Raw genomic sequence first — 27,247 nt, 5'->3', positions numbered from 1 at the left:
ACCTCACTCAGTCACCAAATGTGGGCTTCCCCAGGAAGGCATCACCTTGGGCAGACCTGAAGATGCTGGTAGCTGGAGGCTTCCTGCTGGTTACACTCCCGGAAGTCCATCCTTGAGGGAGATCTGATGGTGCATTACTGTGTCTACCACCAAGACCACCCAAATAATGTAATTGTGAGCTCTCAGGGGGAAGGCTGTAAGAGCTAGTGGTTGAGCTTCCTTTGTTTGCATGCTATATGTTAAACTCCCAGTGTAATTGTATCTTTTACCTGTATTAGAAAGATAGATCCAGACTTGGTCTTCAATTCATATTAAGATTCCAAAACAGGAACAACAGACTTCTCAGGAAAAAGAATAAAGAGTTGTCACTAAAAACGTTCCTTTTTCAGTTATTTATTGAGACACAACAAATCACTACAAAACTCAGTGCCTTAAAATAATAATTTATTATTTCTTGCAATTATGGAGGTTGAATGGGCTCAGCTGGATGGTTCTTCTGATTCACATGACGTAGGCTGAGGTCACACATTCATTCAGCTGGGAGTTTGGTGAAAGCTGGAGCATCCAAGCTAGCCTTTTCTCCCCCAGCACTTTCTCCATATGGCCTCTAATCATGTAAGCATGTGGTACAGACTTCCTCACAACATGGCAGCTGATCTCTCAAACTGAAGAAGCAGAAGCTCCTGGCCGTTTAGCATATCACTTGCACTGCCTTCTTTTGGTCAACAGAAATCACAGAGCACCCCCAGTTTTCTCTTGATGATAGGAATGGCAAGGAATTTGTGACCATCATTAATGCATTTTGTTGTTGTTAGGAGTCATCAAGTTGATTTTCAACTCATAGCAACACCACATGACAAAGTAGAACTACCCCATAGAGTTTTCTAGGCTATAACCTTTACAGGAGCAGATTGTCGGGTCTTTCTCCTGCAGAACCGCTGGAACTTTTGGTTAGCAGCTGAGCACTTAACTTTGTGCCACATTTTCCTAACACAGTGTGACTAACCCTTTGCAAATATAGATTCCCAGGCCCCATCTCCAGCTAGTCTGCATTTTATTGGTCTGGGATAGGACCTGGGCATCAGTATTTAAGCTCCCTATAGGAATTCTAATATGCAGCCAGTTTCAGGAACCAGTACCCTAAGCTATGAGGTCTTTTGTTGCTCTGTTGATACTAAAATAGGCTCCATCTGCAGAAATTCCATGTGGCTTCTGTTTGGATAAACTTCCATTGTGATGCTTAAAGGTTGCTCTAAATCCTAACCGATTTTACTTACTTTACAGGCCAACTAGAAATTTGAGACCACAGTTTTTCTCTTAACAAACCAGCCATTGATTTGAAGCATCACTGTTAGAAAAGTGTCTTCTAGTCAATGGTATCCACTGATATGGCTCTGATTCTCTGAAATCCTTAGCCAAAACCTAAACTAAGCTTCAGTCCCTGTCATGCATTGTAGGTTCACAAGTGGTCTTTGTTCACTCAAAACACTGATAGACCACTGGTAATTTAGACTCATAGAAAAACTCTTTTATTTATTCAAACATCAGCTTCCTTTTCCCATTAGGGTTTTGTACTATAGTGAAATCATGGGGTCCTGGTATGCAATGTCCTTAGATGGTAGTGTGTGTGTTGCTTTGCCACAAAGATACAACTCTATCAAGCAGGCTCTACTTTACACATCACCCAGCCTGAGGTTCCCAGCAAAGATTTTGTCCAATAGTCACATTGAATTTGTTTCTGAATATTAATTATTGATCAAAGATTCTATTATGGATTGATATAATTCAATGTCAAAGCAAAAAAAAAAGGGCAATGATTTAGGTCATGAAGTCTTATCATGAGTAAATTTAGCATTTCCACTAGGTAATCGTTAGGTTATTTAATAAGGGTTCTTAACCTGGAATAGGACTCCTGGTGACACAGTGGTTAAGAGCTCAGCTGCTAACCAAAAGGTCAGCAGTTCAAATCCACCAGCCGCTCCTTGGAAACCCTATGGCAGTTCTACTCTGACCTATAGGGTTGCTATGAGTTGGAACCAACTAGACAGGACCTAACAACAACAACCTGGAATAGAGAGTCAGTAGTTAGAATTCAAGGGGTCAGTGAACTTGGAAGGGGGAGAAAGACATTTTTATTTTCACTAACCTTTAACTGAAATAGTATTTCTTTCCATTGCGAATTACAAAATGTAGCATTTCCTTCCATTATGAATGTAGGCAACAGATCACAGTGGCAGTAGCAGTACCTTCGACTTTGTCACCAACAGAAAGCAGAGATATTTGCATATCACATATAGTTATCACAGATACAGTGTGCTCATCACTACCTTAAAATTACAGTAATAATCAGGCTCACTGCTTGCTCTTGTTACTGAACGTGTTAATGTAGAAGTACACATACTGCTGTATCAAAAATTTACTTTTTACCGTTTTGGTAATTTAAATGTCATCCGTTTTCTTCGTAATCTATATAATGTGTGTGTGTCTCTGTATGTGTGTAATGAATTTAAAAACATTCTGTGAAGATGTCCATAGGCTGTACCAGACAGCTATTGGAATCCATTGCACAAAAAAGACTAAGAAGCCATGCTTTAGACTATGTGAATGGTTGAAAATAATAGACCATTCCCAGCCCACACTACAGACCACATTTGATGACCCCAGGTTGGGAAATTATGAGCTTAGGTTTCAAGGAGACTTGAATTGTCATTGTTGTTAGATACCACCGAGTCATTCCAACTCTTAGCCACCCTGTATACAACAGAATGAAACACTGCCCGATCCTGCACCATCCTTATTGTTGTTGTTATGCTTGAACCCATTGTTGTAGCCACTGTGTCAATCCATCATATTGAGGGTTTTCCTCTTTTTCATTGACCCTCTACTTTACCAAGCATGATGTCCTTCTCAGGGACTGGTCCCTCCTGATACATGTCCAAAGTATATAAGACAAAGTCTCTCCATCTTCGCTTCTAAGGAGCATTCTGGCCATACTTCCAAGACAGATTTGTTCGTTCTTCCAACAGTATATGGTATGTATATTCAGTATTCTTCACAACACCATAACTCAAAGGCATCAATTCTTCTTTGGTCTTCCTTATTCATTGTCCAGCTTTTGCATGCATGTGAGGTGATTGAAAATACCATGGCTTGGGCCAGGCACACCTTAGTCCTCAAAGTCACATCTTTGTTTTATAATACTTTAAAGGGGGTCTTCCTAGTTTATTACAGTGGTGATTCTAACTACTTCTACCATCACCATATTCAAGTGACATTATAGTAGAGGGATTAAGAGAATGAATACTATATTAAGCCTGAATTAGATCCCTGCTCTACCACTTACTAGGTGTGTGACCTTGGGCAAGTTTCTTAATTCCTAATCTGTGAAATGGGGATAATATTAATACCTACCTCTCTCACAGAATTAGTTGTTAGGATTAATTGAGATAATGCTTATAAATTACCTGATGCTCCACCGGGCACCTACAACATGTAATAAATATGTTTCTGTTGCTGTTATTGACCCCTCCTAGCATTGATCTCTTTCCACAAGTCAAGAGGCTTTCCCTCTAACAGGATCCTTAAAGCCCATTGCCATAGAGTCGATTCTGATGCATAGCGACCCTATACAACAGAGTACAACTGCCCCATAGAGTTTCCGAGGTGCCGCTGTGGATTCGAACTACTGACCTTTTGGTTAGCAGCCATAGTCCAAAGGGTCTTTGGGTGATACTGTGTCTTAAAGGCTCAGATGATGACATGGGTGCAACTACTGCAATTGTACCCAGTTTTAACTTAACGTAACAAGGAAACTCTTGGTGGAAAGGTAGAAGCAGAGAGGGTTAGGGAAAATGTTTGACATTTTGCTAAGTGACAGACTAATAATAGCAAACAAATGTGGCTACATTGAATAATAAGATGTTTCTAAAGCATTTTGTTATCTTCTGGTTTAAAAACAACCTGAAACATCCCTGTTGACAATAAATGAAGCCTCCAACTTTTGTTTTCATTCATACGGAGCCTCTAATATGTAGAAACAGGGAAGAAAGAAAATATAGGAAGGAACTTAGATTTGGAGAGATAAACTAAAAATCAAACTAATAAAACCAAAACTCCAATATTTGACAACTTATTGCTCTTCTGTTCTCCATCCTGAAGACATGGGTGTTTATTTTTGTTCCTAGCTTTCATTTTTGTATACAGCAACCGGAGTCCAAGGTCTGGATTCTGGCACCAGCTCTGTCTTCGCAGAGCTGTTTCACAGAGGGGGACTTCCCGGTTTTGCCTTTGTTGCAACTGAATTGGTTCTCCAACTCCTCCCCACTGACTGTTTTCAGACATAGGGTCCGTCTCTTCGTCTCTGCATTGGGCATAGCAGATAACACGTTAAATTTCTTAAAGATTCATTTTTGTAAACTTTGCAGCATCCATGGGTGGTTATTCTTTTCTTTTTTATTAATATTGAACACATACAAAGACATATTTATAATACCTGTGTAAGATAACACAAATGAAGAGAAATGAACACTATTCACCACCCAGAAATGCAATATGACCGGTAGTTTGTTCTCTCCATTCCATCCCCTTTGCTTATTGCCCCTGGAGATAAGCCACTGTCATGAATTTTGTTCTTATCATCCCCTTACTTTACATTTAATTAATAATTTTACTACATATCTTAGTTATCTAGTGCTGCTATAACAGAAATACCACACCTGGGTGGCTTTAACAAACAGAAGCTTATTCTTTCACAGTCTAGTAGGCTAGAAGTCCGAATTCAGGGAACCAACTCCAGAGGAAGCCTATCTCTCTCTGTCGGCACTGGAGGAAGGTCCTCGTCATCAATCTTCTCTTGGTCTAGGAGCTTTTCCGGGCAGGAACCCCAGAAAGGATGAGCTTTGCTCCTGGAGCTGCTTTCTTGATAGTATGAGCTCCCCATGTCTCTCTACTCACTTCTCTCTTTTATATCGCAAAAGAGATTGGCTTAAGACACTATCTAATCTTGTGGGTTGAGTCCTGCATCATTAACATAACTGCCATGAATCCTATCTCTTTAACATCATGGAGATAGGATTTACAACACAGGAACATCACATCAGACAACAAAATGGTAGACAGTCACATGATACTAAGAATCATGGCCTAGCCAAATTGATGCACATATTTTGGGGGGACACAATTCAATCCATGGCACTACAGATAGGTGTATCCCTAAACAGTATTTTACTTTTATTGTTCAACCTTATGAAAAGGAATTATTCTTCAATAATATACTTTTGCTATTCAGCACTACGTGAGGTTCATCCAGGCTGGTAGGTGAAGTTGTTCTTCATTCTTTTTCATTACTGCATAGTATTCCATTGAGTATGTTGTTGTTGTGTGCTGTAGAGTTGATTCCAACTCATAGCAGCTGTACAGGGCAGAGTATAACTGTCCCATAGAGTGTCCTAGGATGTAATCTTTTTGGGAGCAGATGGCCAGGTCATTTCTTCCATGGAGCCACTAGTGGGTTCCACCTTTCAGTTTGCAGCCAACTGCTTAACACTTGCACCACCAAGGATCCTTGCATGAGTGTATTGTTCATGTGGTCCACTACTGATGGACATTTGGGTTGTTTCCAGTTTTTATCCATTACAAATAGTGCTGCTGTGAATATTCTTGCACATACCTCTTTGTGCCTGCATGCAAGAATTTCTCTAAGTATAAAGCCTAGAGGTAGAATTGATAAATTCACTGTTTCCAAACTGATTGTATTATTGCCAGTAGTGTATAAGAGGTCTGGCTGTTCTATGGTCTCACTGATACTTAGACTTGTCTATAGTCTTCTTTTACCAGGATGTGTTAACTAAAGGGAGGCTTAATGTCTTTTTCCATCTTTAACATTCGTGGTTCATCTTGTTTTTCTGTTGCTATTTTTTCCATTTTCTTTCCTGGCCACCATCAAATTGAAGAACTGCAACATCCACACACAGTGAAAGGGTGGAGTAGACTGATCATGTCCAAGTCCTACCAGCGATTTGGTTTTGCAGGTATATCCTTCTGTCTAGGTGTCCTGTGCTGAGGTTTTGCTACCAACCTATTGAGCTTAAAAAAAAAAAAATTTATTCCTTCAGCACCTTTTCAATGCAACTCTACCAATGGTAGCTCGGTGACTCAGTAATTAGAAGCAGTGAATAAAATAGACAGATTCCAATGTATGGCCTGGATTTGCTGGCAAGCTGACTGGGCCATAGGGAGAAAGATCTGAATCCTTTTCAGACACAGCCCAAGTCCCTTCACTTCCATCACTTTTCCTTTAAAACAAGGAAGAGAAATTATTAGCCAGTTGCCTCACTGTGGGTCTTACCAGAAAATTAAGAGGAAGAACAGTAATTGGTAAATATAACTGGCCTAATTCCTTAGCTAGCATTTCTCCCATCTGCTTTTTTGTATCCTTCTCTCTGGCCTGATTTTATTCATTTCCTAGCACTCTACACACTAATCACATAGAAGTACTTTTAAAAAAGTGCTGAATATGTACAAACCAATTAAAAAAAAAAAAAGACAGCATTTTAGGGACATTTTAAAGAAACCAATGGCCATGAATTCTAAAATGGAATAGTTCTGTTTTGTAGTGTTTGAAGAAAATGCACAAACTTTAAAAGGTATTATTCAGGAACACTCTGGATATGTTTTTAAGGTTGTCATTGTTTTAACTTTTTTTCTTTCACAGTAGCTTCCTTGGTTGGTCTTACCTGTCTTTCCACTTCTCCAATCTACCCTCCCTGCTATGCTTTTTCCAAAAATGCATGTCTGATTGTGGTTTCGCCTGTTTGAACCTCTCACTAACTCCCTGATACCTTCAGGATAAGGTCCAAGCTCCTTTACATGGAGTAGTAAAGATATATGTGTATATACATATATGCGTGTATCGATATAGATGTGTATATACATACACACACATATATATACGTGTAAATAAACCGAGCCCATTGCTGTTGAGTTGATTCGGATTCATAGGGACCCTATAGGACAGAGTAGAACTGCCCCATGGGGTTTCCAAGGAGCAGCTGCTGGATTCGAACTGCCAGCCTTTTGGTTAGCAGCTCCATATGTATATGGAGTGCTGATGGTGCAGTGATTAAAAGCTTGGCGGCTAACTAAAGGCTGGCAGTTCAAATCCACCAACTGCTCCTTGGAAACCCCATGGGGCAGTTCTACTCAGTCCTGTAGGGTCACTATGAGTCAGAATCAATTCAACAGCAACATTTATACATATAATCTAGCCTTTGTTTACTGCCTCAACCTAACATCTCACTCTCCCTTCTTAATTATAATCCTGAAAAAACAAAATGCCTTACAGTTTCCCAAACTCTGTACTATTTCATCAGCCAGCAATTCACCTGTGATTCTCTCCCCCTTTCTTTATAAGGCTCTTTCTACTCCTATTGCCTCCAAAACCCCAATTTGCTAAGCTCCAGCATTCCCTCCAGGAAGCTCTCCTTGATTACTTCCTTGGAACATCTCCTTCCTTGCATCCCCCTCTATCTGTGTGCATGTCCTGTTGCATCCACCATGCTGGTGTTTTATCATTTCACTTTAATTCCCTTCCACCCCTCGTTGACGCTCAGCTCCTTGAGGACAGGAATAACGTGTCATTTAGCTGCATAGCACAGCCCTTAGCACAGTTCCGGACACTCAGTAAATGTTCACTGAGTTAAAATCAAACCGACCCCTACCTTGTCCCCCTGGGTGGTGCAGACGGTTTGCACTCCGCTACTAACCCAAAGGCTGGCGGTTCCAACCCCCCCTACAGGGGTGCTGCAGAAGTACAGGTCTGGCAATCTGCTTCTGTTAAGATTACAGCCAAGACAACTCTGTGGAGCAGTTTTACTCTATAATACACTGGGTCACCTTGAGTTGGAATGAACTCGATGGCAACTGACAACAACTTCACCCCCACCCTCCTTTTTTGTGTGTGTGTTTTTAACACTACAGTTCTCAGAAGGAGTGCTGTGTTTGCTCACCAAATGTACACACCAGATGCCTTCCAGGAAATTGACTAGACATGCTGAGATAATACATAGTTCAATACAATTTCCTTCAAGCTAAATGATGACTATTTATGTCAGCTAAAGACGATTTCCTTTCTGTGTCACATAGGAGAAAAAAAATTGAGAGCTATCCTAGGTAACAAATTCATGGAAGGAGTGGTAACCATTACATAACTGCAGTGCTAACTAGAGCACCCTCTCTTTAAAAAAAAAAAAAAAGTTGATTGTTTGTTTTTCCTTTTCCTAAAAAAAAAAAAAACTTCTTGAAAACAAAGGAAGTAATAAACAACAGCAACTTCATCTCCCAGTTTTACTCTGATTGTTTGCCAAGAGTCAGAACAGCCTGCACAGATCATGTGGGTCTATTTCATTAGAGAGTAACGATTAGCATAAAAAGAATGCTTCTAAATTAAGCTGCCCAAATATGCACTTAGTTAATACTTGGGGAGCTAATTTATTGTATTATTTAAAATATAAATTGGCTAGCAAATCTATTTACTGAGGTATAACAGCTAGGCAACGATGCATAATTTTATCTTAGCTGTTGAATGGCTTTTAATAATCTACTGAAATTTAACGGAGAACCATTTCATTAAATGAAAGTGAATAAATACTAAGAAGCCTAAAATTTAAAGTATTATCCACACATGAAGAATGAGTTTTTAAAATTATTGGAATTTGAGAAACAAAGAGGGAATTGGGATTTGCTTTTTAAACAGTAACTTTTTGTTTTAAAGTGTAACCAAAAACTCACAAAATAACTTCTAGGAATGTTAAACAAAGCCAGAAAATAAACAAATAAGATAGAGGTGGAGTGTGGGAGAACACTAGGCAGTGGGAAGGAAGAAAATAAAGCTTTAATTCAAGCAGAATCCTTTTCTGTGTCCAAACAGTTGTGTTCCGAAATCATCTCATTGTCAACTGGACTAACGGCACCATGTTTGTGCTGCATAGTTTTTGCTTTGGTAGTAAAAACCATGTGCCTTGCTTTATCTCAACAAATGCTACCATGAAAACATCGTGCCATTTGGCAGTACTGGGGCAGCCAGCACCACTTGTACGAGGCAAGGTCATAGAAGCTCCACAGACACATCCAAACTCCCTGAGGAACCAAATTGCTGGGCTGAGGGCTGTGGGGACCATGGTCTTGGGGAACATCTAGCTCGATTGGCATAACATAGTTATAAAGAAATGTTCTACATTTTACTTTGCTGAGTAGAGGCTGGGGTCTTAAAAGCCTGTGAGTGGCCATCTATGATACTCCACTGGTCTCACCCCTTCAGGAGCAAGGGAAAATGAAGAAAACTAAAGTCACAAGGGAAATGTTAGTCCAAAAGACTAATGGACCACAACTACCACAGCCTCCACCGGACTGAGATGGTGCCTGGCTACCACCACTGACTGCTCTGACAGGAATCATAATAGAGGGCCCTGGACAGAGCTGGAAAAAAATGTAGAAAAAAATTCTAACTCACAAAGAAAGACGAGACTTGCTGGCCTGACAGAGACTGGAGAAACCTCAAGAGTATGGTCCCCCAGCACCCTTTTAGCTCAGTAATGAAGTTACTCCTGAGGTTCACACTTTAGCCAAAGATTAGACAGGTCCATAAAACAAAACAAGACTAAAGGGGCACACCAGGCCAGGGGCAAGGGCTAGAAGGCGAAGGGACAGAAAAGCTGGTGATAGGGAACCCAAGGTCAATTGTTCCACCCAGACCAGCTTTGGGGCTTCTCAGGGGGTCTGATACAAACAGAGGGATCCCATGGACATGGTGGTGCAATCCTGACGCTGGTATCACCAATTATACTAGCATTTTTTCAGTGGGACTAGGTAGTAATGGAAGGATGCAACAGAACTTTCTTGTCTTTCTGCAAATTTTTGAAGCGTGGCCCTGAGCTGAGGTTTCAGAGAAGCTTTGGACCTTATAATTTACCTATTTGCACAGATTTTTTTTTTTTTTATGTTGGGAAATATTTCATCTTTCTCCAGAAGAACCAAAATGTGAGAGGATGAGTAGTCTGTGGTTAAACTGGCTCAGGTGGGAGGTCTGACATGCAGTGCTTGCCAATTTCCATGGTGTAAATACTCCCACCATGGCTAACTTCCAGCTACCAACTTACCATCACTGAACATGGAGCTGGGCGTGGCTAACTTCCAGCTACCAACTTACTTACCATCACTGAACATGGAGCTGGGCGTGGCTAACTTCAAGCTACCAACTTACCATCACTAAACATGGAGCTGGGCGTGGCTAACTTCAAGCTACCAACTTACCATCACTAAACATGGAGCTGGGCGTGGCTAACTTCAAGCTACCAATTTACCATCACTGAACATGGAGCTGGGCGTGGCTAACTTCCAGCTACCAACTTACCATCACTAAACATGGAGCTGGGCAGCGATGTGCATAAGAGACTCTCCTGAGCCAGTGCAAGAGAGCTCTAGCATACCATTGCTAGAACCATCCTGCACTGCTGTTGGCTAATATGCCCAGAAGGAAGTAAAGCTTTAGCAAGTTGGCTGGCTCCTGTGTCTATGTTACTAGAAGACGACGAGTCAGTACCTGGTAGGTCCTCACAATACTGCTGGCAGAGAGCATTTACTGCTATAACCCTTTCCTTTCTTCCCGCACTCCTGTTCTCGCCTCCAAAAAAAAAACTACAAATGTAGGTCATAAAACTAGATATTCAGTAAGGGTAAATAATGAACTAGATTGTGCTTTTATCCCCTTGTGGAGGTCAGATATATGAGCCAGACAAGGAATGAGAAAATGAAGAAGGGAAGTTTCAATTACTTTTTAATTGCACCAAGTCCTGTGTTGTAAATTGGGTTCCTGAAAGGGAAAAAATGCAGAACTGCTTTTTTGACATTCTGCTAAGACAAGTAAAGTCTTGCTTGCTTGGCATTTCTGTGTGGGGAGAAGAGGGTATTTGGCATTGGTGCGTGTGATGAAAGGGGGAAAAAGGGGTGGAGAAAAAGAATGGGCTGGGTTATGGCATTGGCAGGCCTAAGGGATAAAATTCACTGTGGACACAGTTAAGTGGACGCTATTGATGATGGTTTGATGTCACAGTCAAGCTGCTTTCATACTTTAATTGGGACCTTTCCCGGGGGTAGGAAGAGTTCATAGTGTGGAAATAAAAGAAGCCTGGAAGAGAAATACCCCTCTTCCTGGAGAATATATTAAAATCATTTTTGTTTTTTCTGAAAAATTATAGTAATGACTTTTATTAGTGTCATAACTTCTGCTCTGTCTCCCCTCCTTCAGGGGAAAAGATATTCCTTTGACCATAAAAATTCAGAGAATAGTAGTACTCATGACCGTTGGTAGAGTGCTTATTTTTTTCCTATACCAGTGCATAGTTCAAGCTTAATATGCATTTGTGGACTGAGTACCAAGCAACAGTCTGTACGTATTACCTCTGACTCCTCACAAAAAGTCAAGTTCTTAGAGTGACCAACCGTCCCAGTTTTCCTAGGTCTTTTTCAATTGTAGCATCGAAAATCCTGAGTCCCAGGAAATCCCTCAAACCCCGAGGCAAACTGGGACAATTGGTCACCCAAATTCTTATCTCCATTTTACAGATGGGAAAATAGGGGCAGTTAAGTCACTAAGCCAAAGTCAGTTTTTCTTTTTCTTTGAAAATATCTTTATAAGGCTTTCATTTCTGGAGAAATTCTATATTGGCAATTATTTTCTTTCAGAACCTTAAAGATATCATTTCATTATTTTTTAGCTTTCATCATTTCTGTTGATAAATCGGCTTTCCGTGTTATCATTGCTTCTTTGAAGATATTGAAAACACTTTTGCTCTCATAACTTTTAAGATTTTTCTACCAGTCTTTGGTTTTTAGCAATGTCTTAGTTACCTAGTGCTGTTATAACAGAAATACCACCAGTAGATGGCTTTAACAAACAGAAATTTACTTTCTCACAGTTTACAAGGTTAGAACTCTGAATCCAGGGTGCCGGCTCCAGGGGAAGGCCTTTTCTCTTTGTAGACTTTGGAGGAATGTCTTTGTCATCAATCTTCTCCTTCCCTAGGAGCTTCTCAGCACATGGACCCCAGGTCCAAGGGACACGCTTTGCTCCTGGTTCTTCTTGCTTGGTGGTAGTGAGGTCCCTCTCCTCTCCTCATTTCTCTTTTTTATCTCTCAAAAGAGATTGACTTAAGATACAGTCTAATCTTGTAGAGTGTGTCCTACCTCATTAACATAACTACCTCTAATCCTGCCTTATTAACACCATAGAGGTTAAGATTTACAACAATTAGGATAAACACATCAGATCACAAAATGGAGGACAACCACACAATTCTGGGAACCATGGCCTAGCCAAGTTGACACACATTTTGGGGGACACAATTCAGTCCATAACAAGCAGCTTACTATAATGTACCTAGATTTTTTTTTTTTAACTTGAACTTATCCTGTTTGGGTTCATAGGGCTTCTCAAAACTGTGGCTTAAAGACTTGTCAATACTGGAAAATTTTCAGCCATTTTAAGTTTTCTTCTTCCTTTTGTACCGTTCCCTCCGTCTCCCATTCTAGTTCTTTTTACATAAGTCACAGATTTTGTAGTTTCAAGTGTATTTTCTATACCTTTTTTCTTCATGTTTCAGTCTGGGTATTTTCTACTGAGGTATCTTCCGGTTTTATATATTCTTTCTTCTACCATGTCTAATCTGCTGATCTACTTCGTTCCTAATTTCAGTCATTGTATTTTTAGTTTTTGAATTCCCATTTGATTCATTTGTTCTATAGTCTAGTTCTCTAGTGAATTCTCTATTTTGTTACCTAACTTACTGAATATTCTGTGCAGTTATTTAAACATACTTGGTGGTTCCAACATCTGCATCACTTATGGTCTCTTTCTGTTGTCTTTTTTTTTTCTTTCTTAGTTTTTAGGAATTTGATCTTGTCTCTTGGGATGCCTACTAAATTTTATTGAATGTTGGAAAAATTATATGAGAAAAAACATATGAGAAATAGTGTTATATTCTTCCACATAAAAGGATTTAATTTTCTTCTGGAAGGCAGCTAGAGTAGGGGCAGATTGCCTTGATCCAGTCAGGGGTTCAGGGCTGGATTTCAGGTTTTGGGAGGGCTGATCTGTTGCTGATTTTCATTCCTTCTAAGGCTTTGTCATTTATGGGTGCTTACCAGTGCTGTACCACCTTGATAGGCCCTGAACTCTGTATTTTGTGTTTTTTGTTTCTATAGTTTTGGTCTCCCAAATACTGTAAGTCTGTTGAAAGTTCTTCTTAGCTTTTTATTCTTTTATCTGTCACTTTTTGCTTGGGTTCCTGCTCAGAGAAGCTTAGAAATCAGTGAAAGCCCCAAAGGAAAAATCAGCACAAAACGTTAGATTCACTTCTCTGCAATTCTCTTTTCTCCATGATCTTGACCTCTCCAGCTCTGGCTGCTCTGGTTGCTTTCTGATACCTTTAAACAGCTTTATTTTATAATTTTTTTTTCTAATATAGTTTTTATTGTTTTTGTGGACCAGGGGAGGTTCGATAAGAAGGATTGTGTCATAGTCAGAAGTCCTAAATTACTATATTACTGGAACTGATTATGTAAGATGGTGTACGTAGGAAGCCCTCTGGGAGCTGTGTCCCTGGGTAGCATATACAGTTAAGCACCTGGCTACTAACCTCAAGGTTGGCGGTTTGAACCCACCCAGCAACCCCTAGGAAGAAAAACTGGCCATCTGCTTCTGAAAGGTCACAGCCATGAAAACTCTATGGAGTGCAGTTCTATTCTAACATACATGGGTCGCCATGAGTTGGCATCAACTCGGCGGCAACTGGATAGTTTGGGAACTATATGGGAGCGTAAAAGGCATGTATTGAGTACTCTAAGAATCTGTACGACAGTGATGAGTCTCCTGAAGCATCCAGAAGCTTCTTTTCTCCTATTCAACAATCATTTGCTACATTGGAAGTGTAGGGTGGAGAATCTTAAGAATAATTTTCCCTGAACACTGGGGGAGCTCTGCCTTGGTTTTTGAGAGTGACTTGCCTCATTCTTTTGTTACAAGGTAGCTACTAACAAGCTTTGACTTGTTTTTTACTCTCATTCCCATGTACCTTTTCTTTTTCATTTGAGTGCATATTCATTTTATTTCTGATTATGGTTAATATCTGAAGGCTAAAAGCTAAGATTTAGTAAATGTGTGAAATGGAATAGAGAGAGTAAAAGAACTTTAATGTAAATCAGAAACCATAACAAGCAAGATTCTCTTGAGTGTCTGCATCATTCCATAGCAGGAGAAAGAAACCATGAATCTATCCTATGTCATCCACCTCCCAACCTGCTTCTCCCAAATGACGTCTCTTTTCTCTTTCCCTGATTGCTAGCGCCACCGCTTTATAAGCTGCTCAAGTCAGAAATTGGAATGGGGAGACGGTATATGAGCATGTGTTGGGGGTGTCCTCTCATTTAACCCTTCCACCCACAACCCACTGCCGTCGAGTCAATTCCGACTCATAGCGACCCTATAGGACAGAGTAGAACTGCTCCATAGAGTTTCCAAGGAGCACCTGGTGGATTTGAACTGCCAACCTTTGGGTTAGCAGCTGTAGCACTTAACCACTACACCACCAGAGTTTCCCCATTTAACCCTTATACCTGATTAATCTCTAATTTTATTGGTTCCACCCATACATACTTTTCTCCATTCTCTTTTCACCATCCCTGCCATGAGCCCACGTCATCTCTCACTTGAACCAGTAGTCCATCTCCTAATTTGCCTCTTTGCCCCAGCATCACTCCAAGTCAGTCCCCTTGTTACATATAAAGTCATCTTCTGTCTTGCAAATCTGAGCATGTCACTACCCTGCTTAAAACCCTATAAGATAAATCCAGAAAGGCAAATCTATAGAGACAGAAAGCAGATCGGTGGTTGCCAGGAGCTGGTGGGAGTGACTGTTGAAAGGTGTGGGGTTTCCATTGGGGGTGATGAAAAAGTTCTGCAACTAGATAGTGGTGACAGTTGCCAAACATGGTGAATGTACTAAATACCACTGAATTGTACACTTTGAAATAGCTAAAATGATAATTTTTATTTTACATGTATTTTCTTGTTGTTGTTAGGTACCATCTAGTCGATTTTGACTCATGGCGCCCCATAGTGTCTCTTAGGGTTTTCTATTCTGTAATCTTTACCAGACTTGATTGTCGGGGCTTTCTCTTATGGAACATAGCTGGGTGGGTTTGAACCACCGACTTTTTGGTTAGCAGCCAAGTGCTTCACCATTGAGCCACCAGGGCTGGCTCCTGTATGTGTATTTTGCAACAATTAAAAAAAACAAAACAAAAAAAAACCCTGTAGGATAAGGTCCACTCGTCCCAGCATGAGTCACATGGGGCTTCACGTGGTCTTACTACTTACCTGTTCATCTTCCCCTCTTGTTGTCTCCTCTGACCCTTCACCCTTCATAAATAGAACGACTTGCAGGTTACTGCACATGCCATGTGGCTCATGCCTCGATGCCTTTGCACCCACAGTTTCCTCTGTCTGGAGTGAAGTGCTGCACCCCCACCCCACCCACCATTGTCTGCTCAGCAATCTCCCTCAGGTCCCAGCTCAGAGGTCTCCGCCTCTGGGAAACCTCCCCTGACATCCACATCAACAACATTCACATATTGAATTTCCTTCGACATTCTGTGTTCTAGAAAGACAAAGCTGGGCAACCTTTACTACACTCAGTGTTTCTAGTCCCAGGGAGAGTTGTATTGTTTTCTAAAAGATAAAATGGAATGAAGCTTTAAAGTGTTTGTGTAACCCTTTTTAAATTCACGACATATTTGTGACCCTCCTGGAACATCTGGAGTCCATGAGCGTAGCATTTTTCAGCTCTAGCGTGGAAGCACCCAAATATACAGTTTCTGGCGATGAGGCCATTTCTATCCAGCCAGTCTTGAGATCCATGTTGTCCCACTTAAATATGTACTCATGGCCCTGTCACGTTTTGTTACACACCTCTATAAATGCCACAGAGTGGTCTGTTGCCTTGATTTGCGAGTGTTGAATCGCTTGGCTATAAACAACAGAGGGGTTTATTTTTCAGAACTCAGATTTATTTCTGAGGTTATGGTCAGTAAAATGCTCTGAGTGAATCTGTATGAGAATGCGCTTAATTTAGGATTTTAGTTTCATGTGAAATAGCCTTTGTTCCCAAACTAGCTTCTCTTTCTAATCCCAGTGACACCATTTACCATGTCATTTGGTCATTATATTAGGCAGTTCAAAAACCTGACGGGGGTCGGGTGGGCCGCCGAGAGTAAGAAATGTAGCATCCCAGCCCCCTCAGCTCTTCTTCACCCCTTGATTGTCAGGGACCTGGAAGGCGGGTGTGAGCATGCGTGTGTAAATAACGGGAGGGCAGGTGATCAGAAAGAAATAAGCTAAGGGAAGGCCATGAGCAGGTGTTAGATAAATTTCTACTTGTAATCTCTCTTGATGTAAACAGCGAATTCACTGGTATGTCACAGGATAGAAAAAGTTCTTCTAAACAGTGGTTCTCGGAGTAGTCTCTGAGACCAGCAGCGTCCGTGTCACCTTGTCATTGTTAGAAAGGCCAATTCTCGGACCCTACACCAGACAGCCGCAGTTGCTGTGGGGCTGATTCTGACTCATCGTGATCCCAGTGTGTCAGAGTAGAATTGTGCTCCACAGGGTTTTCAGTGGTTGATGTTTTGGAAGTAGATCTCCAGGTCTGTCTTTTGAGGCACCTCTGGGTGGACTTGAACTCTCAACCTTTAGGTTAGCAACTGAGCACATTAACCATTTGCATTACCCAGAACTCTAGACCTTCAGGACTGGGAACTCTAGGGGTGGGGCCCAGCAATCTGTTTTAATAAGCCCAGGTATTTTTGTACATGCTAAAGCTTGAAAATCACTGTTTTCGACAACCCCTTTTAACCAAGATTTTTGAAGTTAAGGTAGGAACACTGGGTGTATTAGGGTAGTTAGGTTGATACAGGCATCTTGGATTTTGAATAGGGATAGTTGTTAGAAGAACAGTGATCAGAACTGTTAATTTATTGAGTACCTCACATGGCAGGCACAGTGCTGGGTGCTCCACAGACATTATTCCATTAAATCCTCACACAACTCACAACTACCCTAGAGGTAATGCTGCTTTCCCTATTGTACAGTTAAGGATATTGAGGTTCAGAGAAGTTAAGTTACTTGCCCGGGGTCACACAGCTTGCTGTGCCTTGAGTCATGCACCCCCACTCTGACTTCTGAGCCCAGGCTGGAAAGCACTATGCTATACCACGTTAGCTGAAGCTCTGGTTCTGGAGGCAGGCTGACTGACCTTTTGCTCTTGGGTATTCAGTTTTTACTGTTCGGGATCATTGCTGCCAAACTCCTTTCCAATTGAAGCAGCTGGATTTTGTCACACACATGACTTGGCTAAGTGTCCTCAGCTGAGCTAAAGTTGCACAGAAATCACTCATCAGATTCCTGCCAAAGCTGGAGGTTTGGATGGGAATGTACGGGAAGAAAATTCTAGCCTGGGATTGTGAGGACAGCAAAAGTTTTCCCCTGGAGTCACATGAAGGGGTTCTTGTCACACATTTGTTTACTTTCAGTCTATGACAAAAAGTGGGGCGGGTTGGGTTCCAGATACAAATGTGGGCATGAATGGTTTATGAGCCCCACTGTGATCACAACGGAAGGAAACCCTGTTAAGGGCCATGACCGCTAACCAAAAGGTTGGCAGTTCAGATCTACCAGGAGCTCCTTGGAAACCCTGTGGGGCAGTTCTGCTCTGACCTATGGAGTTGCTATGAGTTGGAATCGAATCGATGGCAACGGGATTGGTTTTTGGCTTTGGTAATCACAATGAAACACAAATGACTATTGCTGGACTGTAGCATAAAGCAAAATTCCACTTGCATATGACAGGAGTTAAGTCCAGTGCCCCATCTGTAAATTGTGACCTATCCCCCTTACCTGCCTCAGACAGCTGTTGACAGGTGGGTAAAAATATTCTGTAAATAAACTGTAAGGTTCTGTTCGAATGTAAAGACGTGTGGAAGCACTATGATCTGACTGAAAGAACACTGATGTTTTGTATCAGAAGTCAAGGTTTTACTAGCAAGCATCATGCTGAGTGAAAAAAAAATAAGTTACAAAAGGACAAATACAGTATCATTTCATGTATGTGAAATAAGCAAATATATAGAAACCAAAGATTAGTAGTGCTTACCAGGAGTAGGAGGGAGGGGAAAGAGGGAGTGTTTGCTTAGGGTGCATTCAATTTGTGTTAATGGTGGTGGAATAATTTGGAAAAGGATAGTGAGAATGGTTGCACAACTTGATGTAACCAATACTGAATTATTCATGTAGGAATTGTTGAATTGGTTTGGTTTTGTTGCATATATTTTCACTACAATGAAAAAAGTGGGGGAGACGGGGGAGAGACAGAGAGAGGGAGAAAAGAAGCCAGGGTTCTAGCCAGTTCTCTCACCATTACCCAGCTCAGGGCCCTAACCAGGTAAGACTTAGGGCGCAGCATAGAAGAGCAGGCAGCTAAGGGGAAAGAGATAAGGAGTAATTTTCAAGTCTTATACACGTGAAAGATGAATGCAGCTTTGTGGAAACTTCAATAATTATGTAATTTCAAAACTTCCCTGCTTTAAGGTATCTATATTAAAGCTGAGGAGCCCTCATGGCACAGTGGTTAAGCCCTCAGCTGCTAACTGAAAGCTCGGCAGTTCAAATCCACTAACTGCCTTGGAAACCCGATGGAGCGAGTCTACTCTGTCCTATAGGGTTGCTATGAGTGGGAATCGACTCGACCGCGATGGGTTTTTTTTTTAAATAAAGCTATCAACAGCAAGATAACCCAAAAGCATGAGTTAGTAGAATATGTTCTGTAGTTCATGTAAGTTTTAAATATATTTTCATCTGAATTTAAATGTTCCATATATTTAGAATATCTATTTCTCTAAACTTTAATTTTCCTTTTATTTTTTTCTTCTTTCAGGTGATCGTTCGAGGTGGAGGACACATCTTGCCCTACGACCAGCCTCTGAGATCTTTTGACATGATGAATCGATTTGTTTTTGAAAGAGGGTGGGATCCTTATGAAGAATAAATCACTTTCGTGAAAGAACCCTTTAGGGGTTTTAATCTTTGAAAAGAAAAACTTTTATTGCAGAAGATGTCATATAGATAAGAAAATTATGTTTTTTATACCTGCAAAGTCTTTCTTGTCAGTAAAAATTATCCTTGAAACAAATGAGCTTTTTTATTTTTTAGAGGGGGCGGGAGATTGTTTATTGCAAAATTCACTTTTAAAAACTGCTGTACATGAGTGAGAATGACATGGTTTAACTTCAAGGATGCAAAGAGTGGGTTCTGTGATGTTGCTTCAGATGGAAATGGATAAGGGGGTGTTGGGGTCTTGCATTGGAATTTTTAATTCTGCCTGAGAGTGTATGAAAAGTGCAATAAAGGAACAAAGTCGTAACACCACCTTGTTCTGTGAATTACAGAAGAGTGTGTCGTGTCATCTACGAAGGTATCTGTTAAATGTTACTGAATAATAGCAGTGGAGTTATCACCAAAGGGATGGATGAAGTTATAACAGTGGTGGGGAAGAGACTCTGGAATTTTTAAAGTCTTAGCATGAAAGGTAGTTTGAAATTCTTTGCAATAGAAATCTTATACATAAAATAATGATGTACCAATTCAAGACCAGCGGAGGATCTTATCTAGAAAACATCCGGAATCTTTGCCTTTCCATGAATTTGGATTTATTGCGTCACTTGATGTGTACACATTTATCAAACTACCTATGGGCCAAATTAATTATATGAGCTATTGTTAATTTGAGCTTTAAACTGTTTGCCTCTTTTGGCCAAATAAGGAACAACCAAATTTTGCAGAATGTTGGACTATCCGACAATTTTGAGATCACCTGGCATCAACAGATACACATTTATAAACCTACATACATTCGTAACTTTCCAGTTAAATCATTACATCTTGGCACAGCCTTCCTATTTAGGCATCATGTGCTCACATCTCTGTGATTCTATTTAGCCTTTCCACACCGCTCCTCTCTCAGATTATCCACCTGCGACTGGGCTCTCTTGAGAATTAAATTTAAAAAGGCAGAGCCTGTTCTTGCTGCAAATATTTTATTGAGTTTGTTCATTTTATTTCTCATTTTGTGCCTGATTTCATTCAGGTTTGTGATCTCCAACCCCCCTCTTTTTTTTATACCTACTGTTCATCATGTCCATGTTTTGTTGTTATCGTGTGATTCAATTTGATTCCGAATCAAAGTGACCCTGTATGTCAAAGCAGAACTGCCCCATAGAGTTTCCTAGGATGTTACCTTTACAAGAGCAGTTTGCCAGATCTTTTCTCCCACAGAGCGGCTGGTGGGTTTAACCCACTGATCTTTAGGTTAGCAGCTGAGCGTGTTACCATTGACCCGCCAGGGTTCTGATCTAAAGCAGATTTGTGAGTATACGCTGTATGTCTTCAGTAATTTTTTTAATGATAGGATGATATAGCAAAAAAGGTTTGGAGATCATTGTTTGAGAGGATAGAAAAAGGCTTAACTTTAAAAGTACCCTTCACTTTGGCCAGTACTAATTTTAAGTTAAAAAAGCAAGGCATTTAACAATATAGGATCGTTTAAGTTGCAAGAAGGAAAGAAAGAGAGAGAGACAGAGAAAGACAGGAAGAAGGAGAGAGGGAGGCTAAGAAGGGAATGAAGGAGGGAGGGGAGGGAAAAAGACAAGCCCACAGACACAGAAGTTTTTGTAAAGACTAGCATGGCTGGAAAGAGAAACAGGAAACTAGTAAAGGCAGGGGAGCAGGGACTGGGTGTTGGGCTTGGGAGGGAAGAGAACTTAATTTTCTAAGTTTATTTTTTGCTTTTTAAATGTTATGCAATTTTGTGCTTGTATTACCTATTTTTTTAAAAAACCTGGCCCCAGAATCTCAGAGAAAGGATTGTCTTTCTCTGGGTCATTTTGCCTTGGGAGCAGAGCCCTGGGGTCTGCTCTGAGGAACAAGCGGCAGGGAACTAATCCAGGCCAACGCAAATGCTGTGAGAGGGCGTTTGCCCCCCGCCCCGCCCCCCGTGGCTGACTGTCGGGGAGTGAGGGCGCCAGAAATGTAAGAAAAGGAAGGTTTAGAGGAGGTAGAAGAGGAGAGGGCCTGGTTACGTGTTCTTTGAAACCAGAGACTCAGAATTCTGAGGAAACCGGCAACTGGTGAGTGGGAGGGAGGTCAGCACCCCTCTCCTCACCCCCCCTTCCCAGAAATGCTGAACAATTTCAACAGAGCTTCCAGATTAAGACAGACTAGGAAGAATGCCCTGGTGATCTACTTCTGAAAATCAGCCAAGAAAACCCTATGGATCACAAGAGTATGACCCCCAACCAATCATGGGGCTGGCGCAGGACCAAGCAGCATTTTGTTCCTATGGCAGCTAACAACAACAGGATGTGCCAGGTGCTCACCAAGACGTGACCAGGTAGAGAGTTTTCCCAGATCACAGAAGAGGTCATGGAACTTCATACACACAAAGAGATGCCTGAGTTTCCCCAGCTGATGGTATTCAAACCTGGGTCTCTGTCCTTAAACCCCACACTCTTTCCACCAAGACACACCACCGCCTGATTCTGCAGCTCTTTCTCACCTAATGGCATCAATGAGTAATCAGCGGTGACCCCGTATGGATTAAGGGTTTGTATCATCATTAAAAATACTCTCTACTTTGAAAGCTGTGTAAACCAGATTCTTGGAAACTTCCAGATTCAACATCTGCTCCACCCAAGAGTAGCTAATGTAAATCTGAATAGTGGCTCTTGGGAAAGTCCTAAGAACTTTTATTTAATTATTAATTTATGTGTAGTCCCTAAATCATCTTTTCTCATGCCACCCAAACCATGATATATAAGGCCAGAAACCAAGGACTGAGATCCTGTGACAAGCTGCTTGACTCGGGCCCTGATTTACCACAGAAAAGGCCACTGTTCTTTTCATTTCTGCTTGTGAATAACAAGACCCCCACCTTTCATGGCTGATGATATATGGGCCATGGCTGGGTCAGTCTTTATGCCATTTAAACCTCTGGTTCCAAGTTCTGAAACTGTTTCATTCTTCACGCTGGGCCCTGGAGGCCCGACCTCCGGTCAACAGGCCTGCCGCAAAGATGATTGGTGGAAGCCTGTTTAACTCCACTTTCACACAGGAAGTTGGTACCCAGGGATGAAATACAGCTACCTGTGCAGATGTGTTTACCTTTTCCCGCATGCTGTAATGGTTATTGCCATTATGATTCTGAAAACTTAAAAAACAACATTCAAAAAACAAACCTGAAAGTGATTAATTTTGTTATCCCTAAGATACCAGAGCCTACGAATTGAAAGCAGGCTGTTGTGATTTACATCTGTTCAAACCCAAGGAAAGACATCTGTTTAATCATTTTAAAGGGAGTTTTGGCAACTCTAGGAATGGGATGTGGGGCTGTCTGCATTCCCCCAGGCTCCACGTACTTCAGAAGACCAGGGCTGTGGTTGCTGCTAAAATGGATTTAACAGGAAAATGAGCTGCATCTAGCCAAATCTTTCAAGCAATTAATTTTTTTCCCCTAAAGTCCGTAGTTTTCAAATTGCAAAAGTAATACTCTTTCATTGTGAAAATTAAAAAGTAGAAACTGCCACTCCCCAATCTCAGACATCACCCGGTGTGACCCATGGTTACATCATCCCAGGTTAAGGAAGGTGAGCCACCTTGAACTTAGTGCCACCAAGACTGCATCCAATGGCAGAGAGGCAATCACCAAGAAGAACACAGGGTGGTGTTACCAGGAGAAAGGGGGCCTGGTGCCGGTATCCAAGAGACAAAAAATGTATACCATATCCAGAAGACAAAGCCCAGTAGAAAGATTAAAGCCGGCCGCTGCATTTGTGACATGCGTGACATGCTATTAGGCCCCCGGGAGGCTCAAACAGCGAAGCCCTCAGGGGCTATGTTAGTCATCTAGTACTGCTGTAACAGAAATACCACAAGCGGATGGCTTTAACAAAGAGAAATTTATTTCTTCACAGTAAAATACGCTGAAAGTCCAAATTTTCTCTCAGCCTTCTCATCAATCTTCCCCCAGACTAGAATCTTCTCTGCACAGGGACCCCGGGTCCAAAGGATGTGCTCTGCTCCCAGTGCCTCTTTCTTGGTGGTATGAGGTCCCCCATTTCTTTGCTTGCTTCTTTCTTTTACATCTCAAGAGATTGCCTCAAGACACAATCCCATCTTGTAGATTGAGTCCTGCCTCACAAACACAACTGCCACCCATCCTCCCTCCTTAACATCATAGAGGAAGGATTATAACATACAGGAAAATCACACAATACCAGGAATGATGGCCCAGCCAAATTGATACACACATTTTTGGGGGACATAATTCTGTCCACGACAGGGGCTAACCGAAAGGTTGGAGGTTTGAACCCACCCAGTGTCACTTCAGAAGAAAGGCCTGGTGATCTGCTCTGAAAGGCTACAGCCGGGAAGACTCTGTGGAGCACAGTTCTACTCTGACACATGTGGGTTGGCCATGAACTGGAATTGATTCAAGAGCAACTCGTTTTGGTTTTTTGACACGTATTATTTATAATCAAAATTCACATGTGCATATCGTAATTTTTGCTGATACTTTAAATTTTCCTATGTGAATCAAAAGGGGAAAATAAAATTCCTGAGAGGAGGGAAGGTGAAGAGTGGTGAAGAATACAGAAAAAAAAAAAACAAAAAAAACCGTATTAGCATTGTAAACAGAAATTTCCCTACATTTAATTGTGTCCCCCCAAAAGACAGGTTGAGTCCTAATCCCGATACCTGTGAATATGACCTTGTTTCAGGAAATGGGGTTTTTCTTTGGTCATCAGTTAAGTTAAATGAGGTCATACTGAAGTAGGGTGGGTCCTAACACTAATCCCTCCTGCGTGCTGGCAGGGGACATGGAACAGCCCCTCAGAGCCCTCAGAAGGAATCCACACTCCCCAATTTGGACTTCTAGCCTCCAGAACTATGAGACATTAAATTTCTGTTCCTCAAAGTCACCCACTTTGTGGTATTTTGTTGTGATCACCCTGGGAAACTAAGACACCCTCTTACACTAGGATGTACTCCATATTAACCCTTCTATGTGACAGCACCTCTTCTGGGAGTTAAAGGAACTCAGACAAATTCTGCCAACTCCCTGGCCCCAGAAACACTGTAAATAGAGGGAAGGGGGAGATGAAGGAAAAGGGGGTGACCGGTGCATAAATCAATGTAATCTGACTGTGTGAAGTGTTTTAATTGAGAAAGATAAAGTGCTCTGAGAGCAGAGAATAGGGAGTGACTATGCTCTGGGGCAGTGGTGGTTCAATGGTAGAATTTCCGTCTTCCATACAGGAGTCCTGGGTTTGATTCCCAGCCAGTACGCCGCGTGTGCAGACACCACCCCTCTGTCAGTGGAGGCTTGCGTGTTGCTGTGATGCTCAACATATTTCAGTGGAGCTTCCAGATTAAGACAGATCACGACTTGGAGGAAAAGCCTGGTGATCTATTTCTGAAAATCAGCCAACGAAAAGCTTATGGATCACAGTAGTCTGATCCCCAACCCATGGTACAGGCCTGGGCAGTGTTTTGTTCTATTGTATATGGGTCGCCATGAATCTGAGCTAACTGGATAGCAGTTAACAACAACGCCCATGGAAGAAGGAGTTTTCCAAACCTAGGAGAGGGGAGGAGACTGGAGAGTTTGCAGGGTAGCACTCCAAAAGGCCTGAAGCTTAAGCGTGCTGGTGTGTGTAGGGAACGGTGAGGCTCTGAGCATCCCTTGTGTCTGCCTTCTTTCTTCTTGTATTTATCTTCCCGTCTCTGGACAGCTCCATTATTTTGTTGTAAAAAGCTGAATTTCTCAAATAATGGCCATAAACTTCTGTAACCGAGGGAGTAGAAGGACTGATTGCCATATTAAACTGACTTGAATCAAGCCCTAACAATCATGCTTTCGTTTTCCCATCTGATTTCTAGAGAAGTCGGAAATGTGAGGAAGGCTGCCTGCCTGCAAGTCCACCCGACAAGTGGCCTTGGTGGCGTGTGAAACGGCATTTCTTCATTACATCGCGCATGGTTGCAGTAACACGCTGTCCCAACTCCCCATCTCCCCCGGGAAGAGAAGCATTCTTTGAGGCGGTCATTTTGAGATGGTCCACAGTGTGACTCACTGGAGAGAAATGCCAATGGCTTTGGTGCAAAAATAAACAAAAGTTAAATACGTACATATATGTGTGCGTGTGTGTGCGTGTGCATGTGTGTATGTGTGTAGATTCTGTTGGAAAAAAGACCTGGAGTAACGTGCACAGGAAAATTCAAGCTGATCTTGGACAAAGTGGAGGGACAGGGTGGAGAGGGATTTGGTTTAGTCAAAGGAGGTAGTTTGGTCAGGATGGAATTTCCCCAGAATGTGTTTTCAATTGGTTGGCTAGGGATCTTTTAATAAGATACACTCCTTCAAATGAGCTCCTTCTGCCCCTGAAAATCTTAATAATATTTGTTAGGCTGCAGCCTTGGTCTCTACCAGTTCCAGTTGCTTATGGAATGATCCTCTTTTGGTCTCATAAGTAAACCAAGCTCCACGTAGCTTCGCTTCTAGATCATATTCTTCCCTTGCTGGATGGTCAGAGAGAAGAAAGAGATGCACCAGCCCAGGGGGCATGAGATTCTGAACCCAATTCCAAATTTTCTGTGATTTCCAACTCTAGTGGGATTTTTATTTTCTTTCCTTGGGCTAGAGTAGAATGAAAAGAGTTGACACTGGCATTCCGTTTGGATATGCAGCAAGAAAGAGAAAATGATTTAGTAATCCCATGTTACTAGGATATACCTAGTTATTAAAACTGAAAGCAGGTGGTTTAAACATACTAGCACCAACAACACCCATGCTGTTGTTGTCGTTAGGTGCCATTGAGTAGATTCCAACTCATAGTGACCCCATGTGACAGAGTAGAGCAGTCCCACACGTTTTCCTTGCGTGTAATCTTTATGGAAGTAGATCACCAGGTCTTGTTACTATGCAGGTGCTGGGTGGGTTCGAGCCACCAACCTTTAGGTTAGCAACCAAGTAAAGAAAATGCTGGTAAGGCTAAGAATGTGAGGAAGTTTGTGTTATTCTTTCCTACTTCTCCTTACATACAAATCCCTAAATTCCCAATGGCAGGTAATATCAAATGAAAATAAGAAAGCAGAACCCAGAGAGACAAGGTAGACAGACTGAAAGCCTTGGAAAGACAAAAGAAGGTGCGTAGAGATCTGCCCCTTAACCACCAGAGGCCAGCGCTTGGTGCCCACCCCAGAGAGTGGGATGAATTTTAGGCTTGCACTTTCCTCCCTGGATCCAGTTGTAGGTGCAACCGACAAAATGTTGCTAGTCCTTGTGATGAGCTATTTCTCCCCCTCTGCCCAAAGTCACCAAGTTAAGAGGACAAGTCATCAGCATTTGGAGTAGAGATCAGGTGATAATGAACTTCTCTGGAGACAGAAGGTTAACATGTGGAAAGATATGGGAGTTGGGCATGCTGGCAATGAATAGTCATGGCTCTGCCACGTATACCATGTTGAGAGATTCTAGCATCTTAATAAATTCCTAAGGAATGATATAACAATAACTAAGGTGGAGAGAATTGCCTTGCTGAAATCAGAGAGAATGATAAAACGTAATACATGCCTCAAACTAGACACATGACTTAAAGTCTATTTCTCTTTACTGCTGCCTGGACAGATTTCATAAAACCACCATAAAACGACTCTGTACTTATTGGAGAGACAATTGAAGGCTGCTGGGGCCTACTCTTTTGTTCCTCAGTAATTGACTCTTTTTATGTTTGCCACCACAGCTGTTTCAAACTGCTTCCACTCTCGAGCCCCAAGATGACACAGTGACTGTTCCCTTTGCTCTCAGCAAGTGGCCTTGTCTCCTGCTTACGGAGAAGATTAAAGCAATCCAACACAGGATCCCTCAGTTTTCCTCCTGTGCCTCAACATCTTGCTGTGGCATCTTTACCCATATTCCTTTTCTGTCGTAGGGAAAGTCATGACCTCACTTCTGAGCTCCCACCCACAGTTCTAACTGTCCTGATGGAAACTCAGATTCTACATGACCAGACTCATCATCTTTCCTTG

General features: G+C 41.7%; 1 protein-coding gene across 2 annotated transcripts in view; it reads left to right on the top strand.

Annotated features, from left to right (window-relative positions):
- The window catches only part of CPVL (carboxypeptidase vitellogenic like), a 142,122-nt gene extending 122,597 nt beyond the window's left edge, over window positions 1-19,525 (top strand). For both annotated transcript variants that reach the window (XM_049893582.1, XM_049893583.1), the window contains exon 13: window positions 19,041-19,525. In XM_049893582.1, the coding sequence (XP_049749539.1) occupies window positions 19,041-19,151 (111 nt within the window). In that variant the 3' untranslated portion in view covers window positions 19,152-19,525. The remainder of the gene's footprint in view (window positions 1-19,040) is intronic.
- Window positions 19,526-27,247: the final 7,722 nt, after the last annotated feature.

This window comes from Elephas maximus, chromosome 8 (assembly GCF_024166365.1).
Source record: "Elephas maximus indicus isolate mEleMax1 chromosome 8, mEleMax1 primary haplotype, whole genome shotgun sequence".
NCBI classification, from domain to species: Eukaryota; Metazoa; Chordata; class Mammalia; order Proboscidea; family Elephantidae; genus Elephas; species Elephas maximus.
Note: the sequence above shows the minus strand (reverse complement) of the source record. Positions and strands in the feature narration are given on the sequence as shown.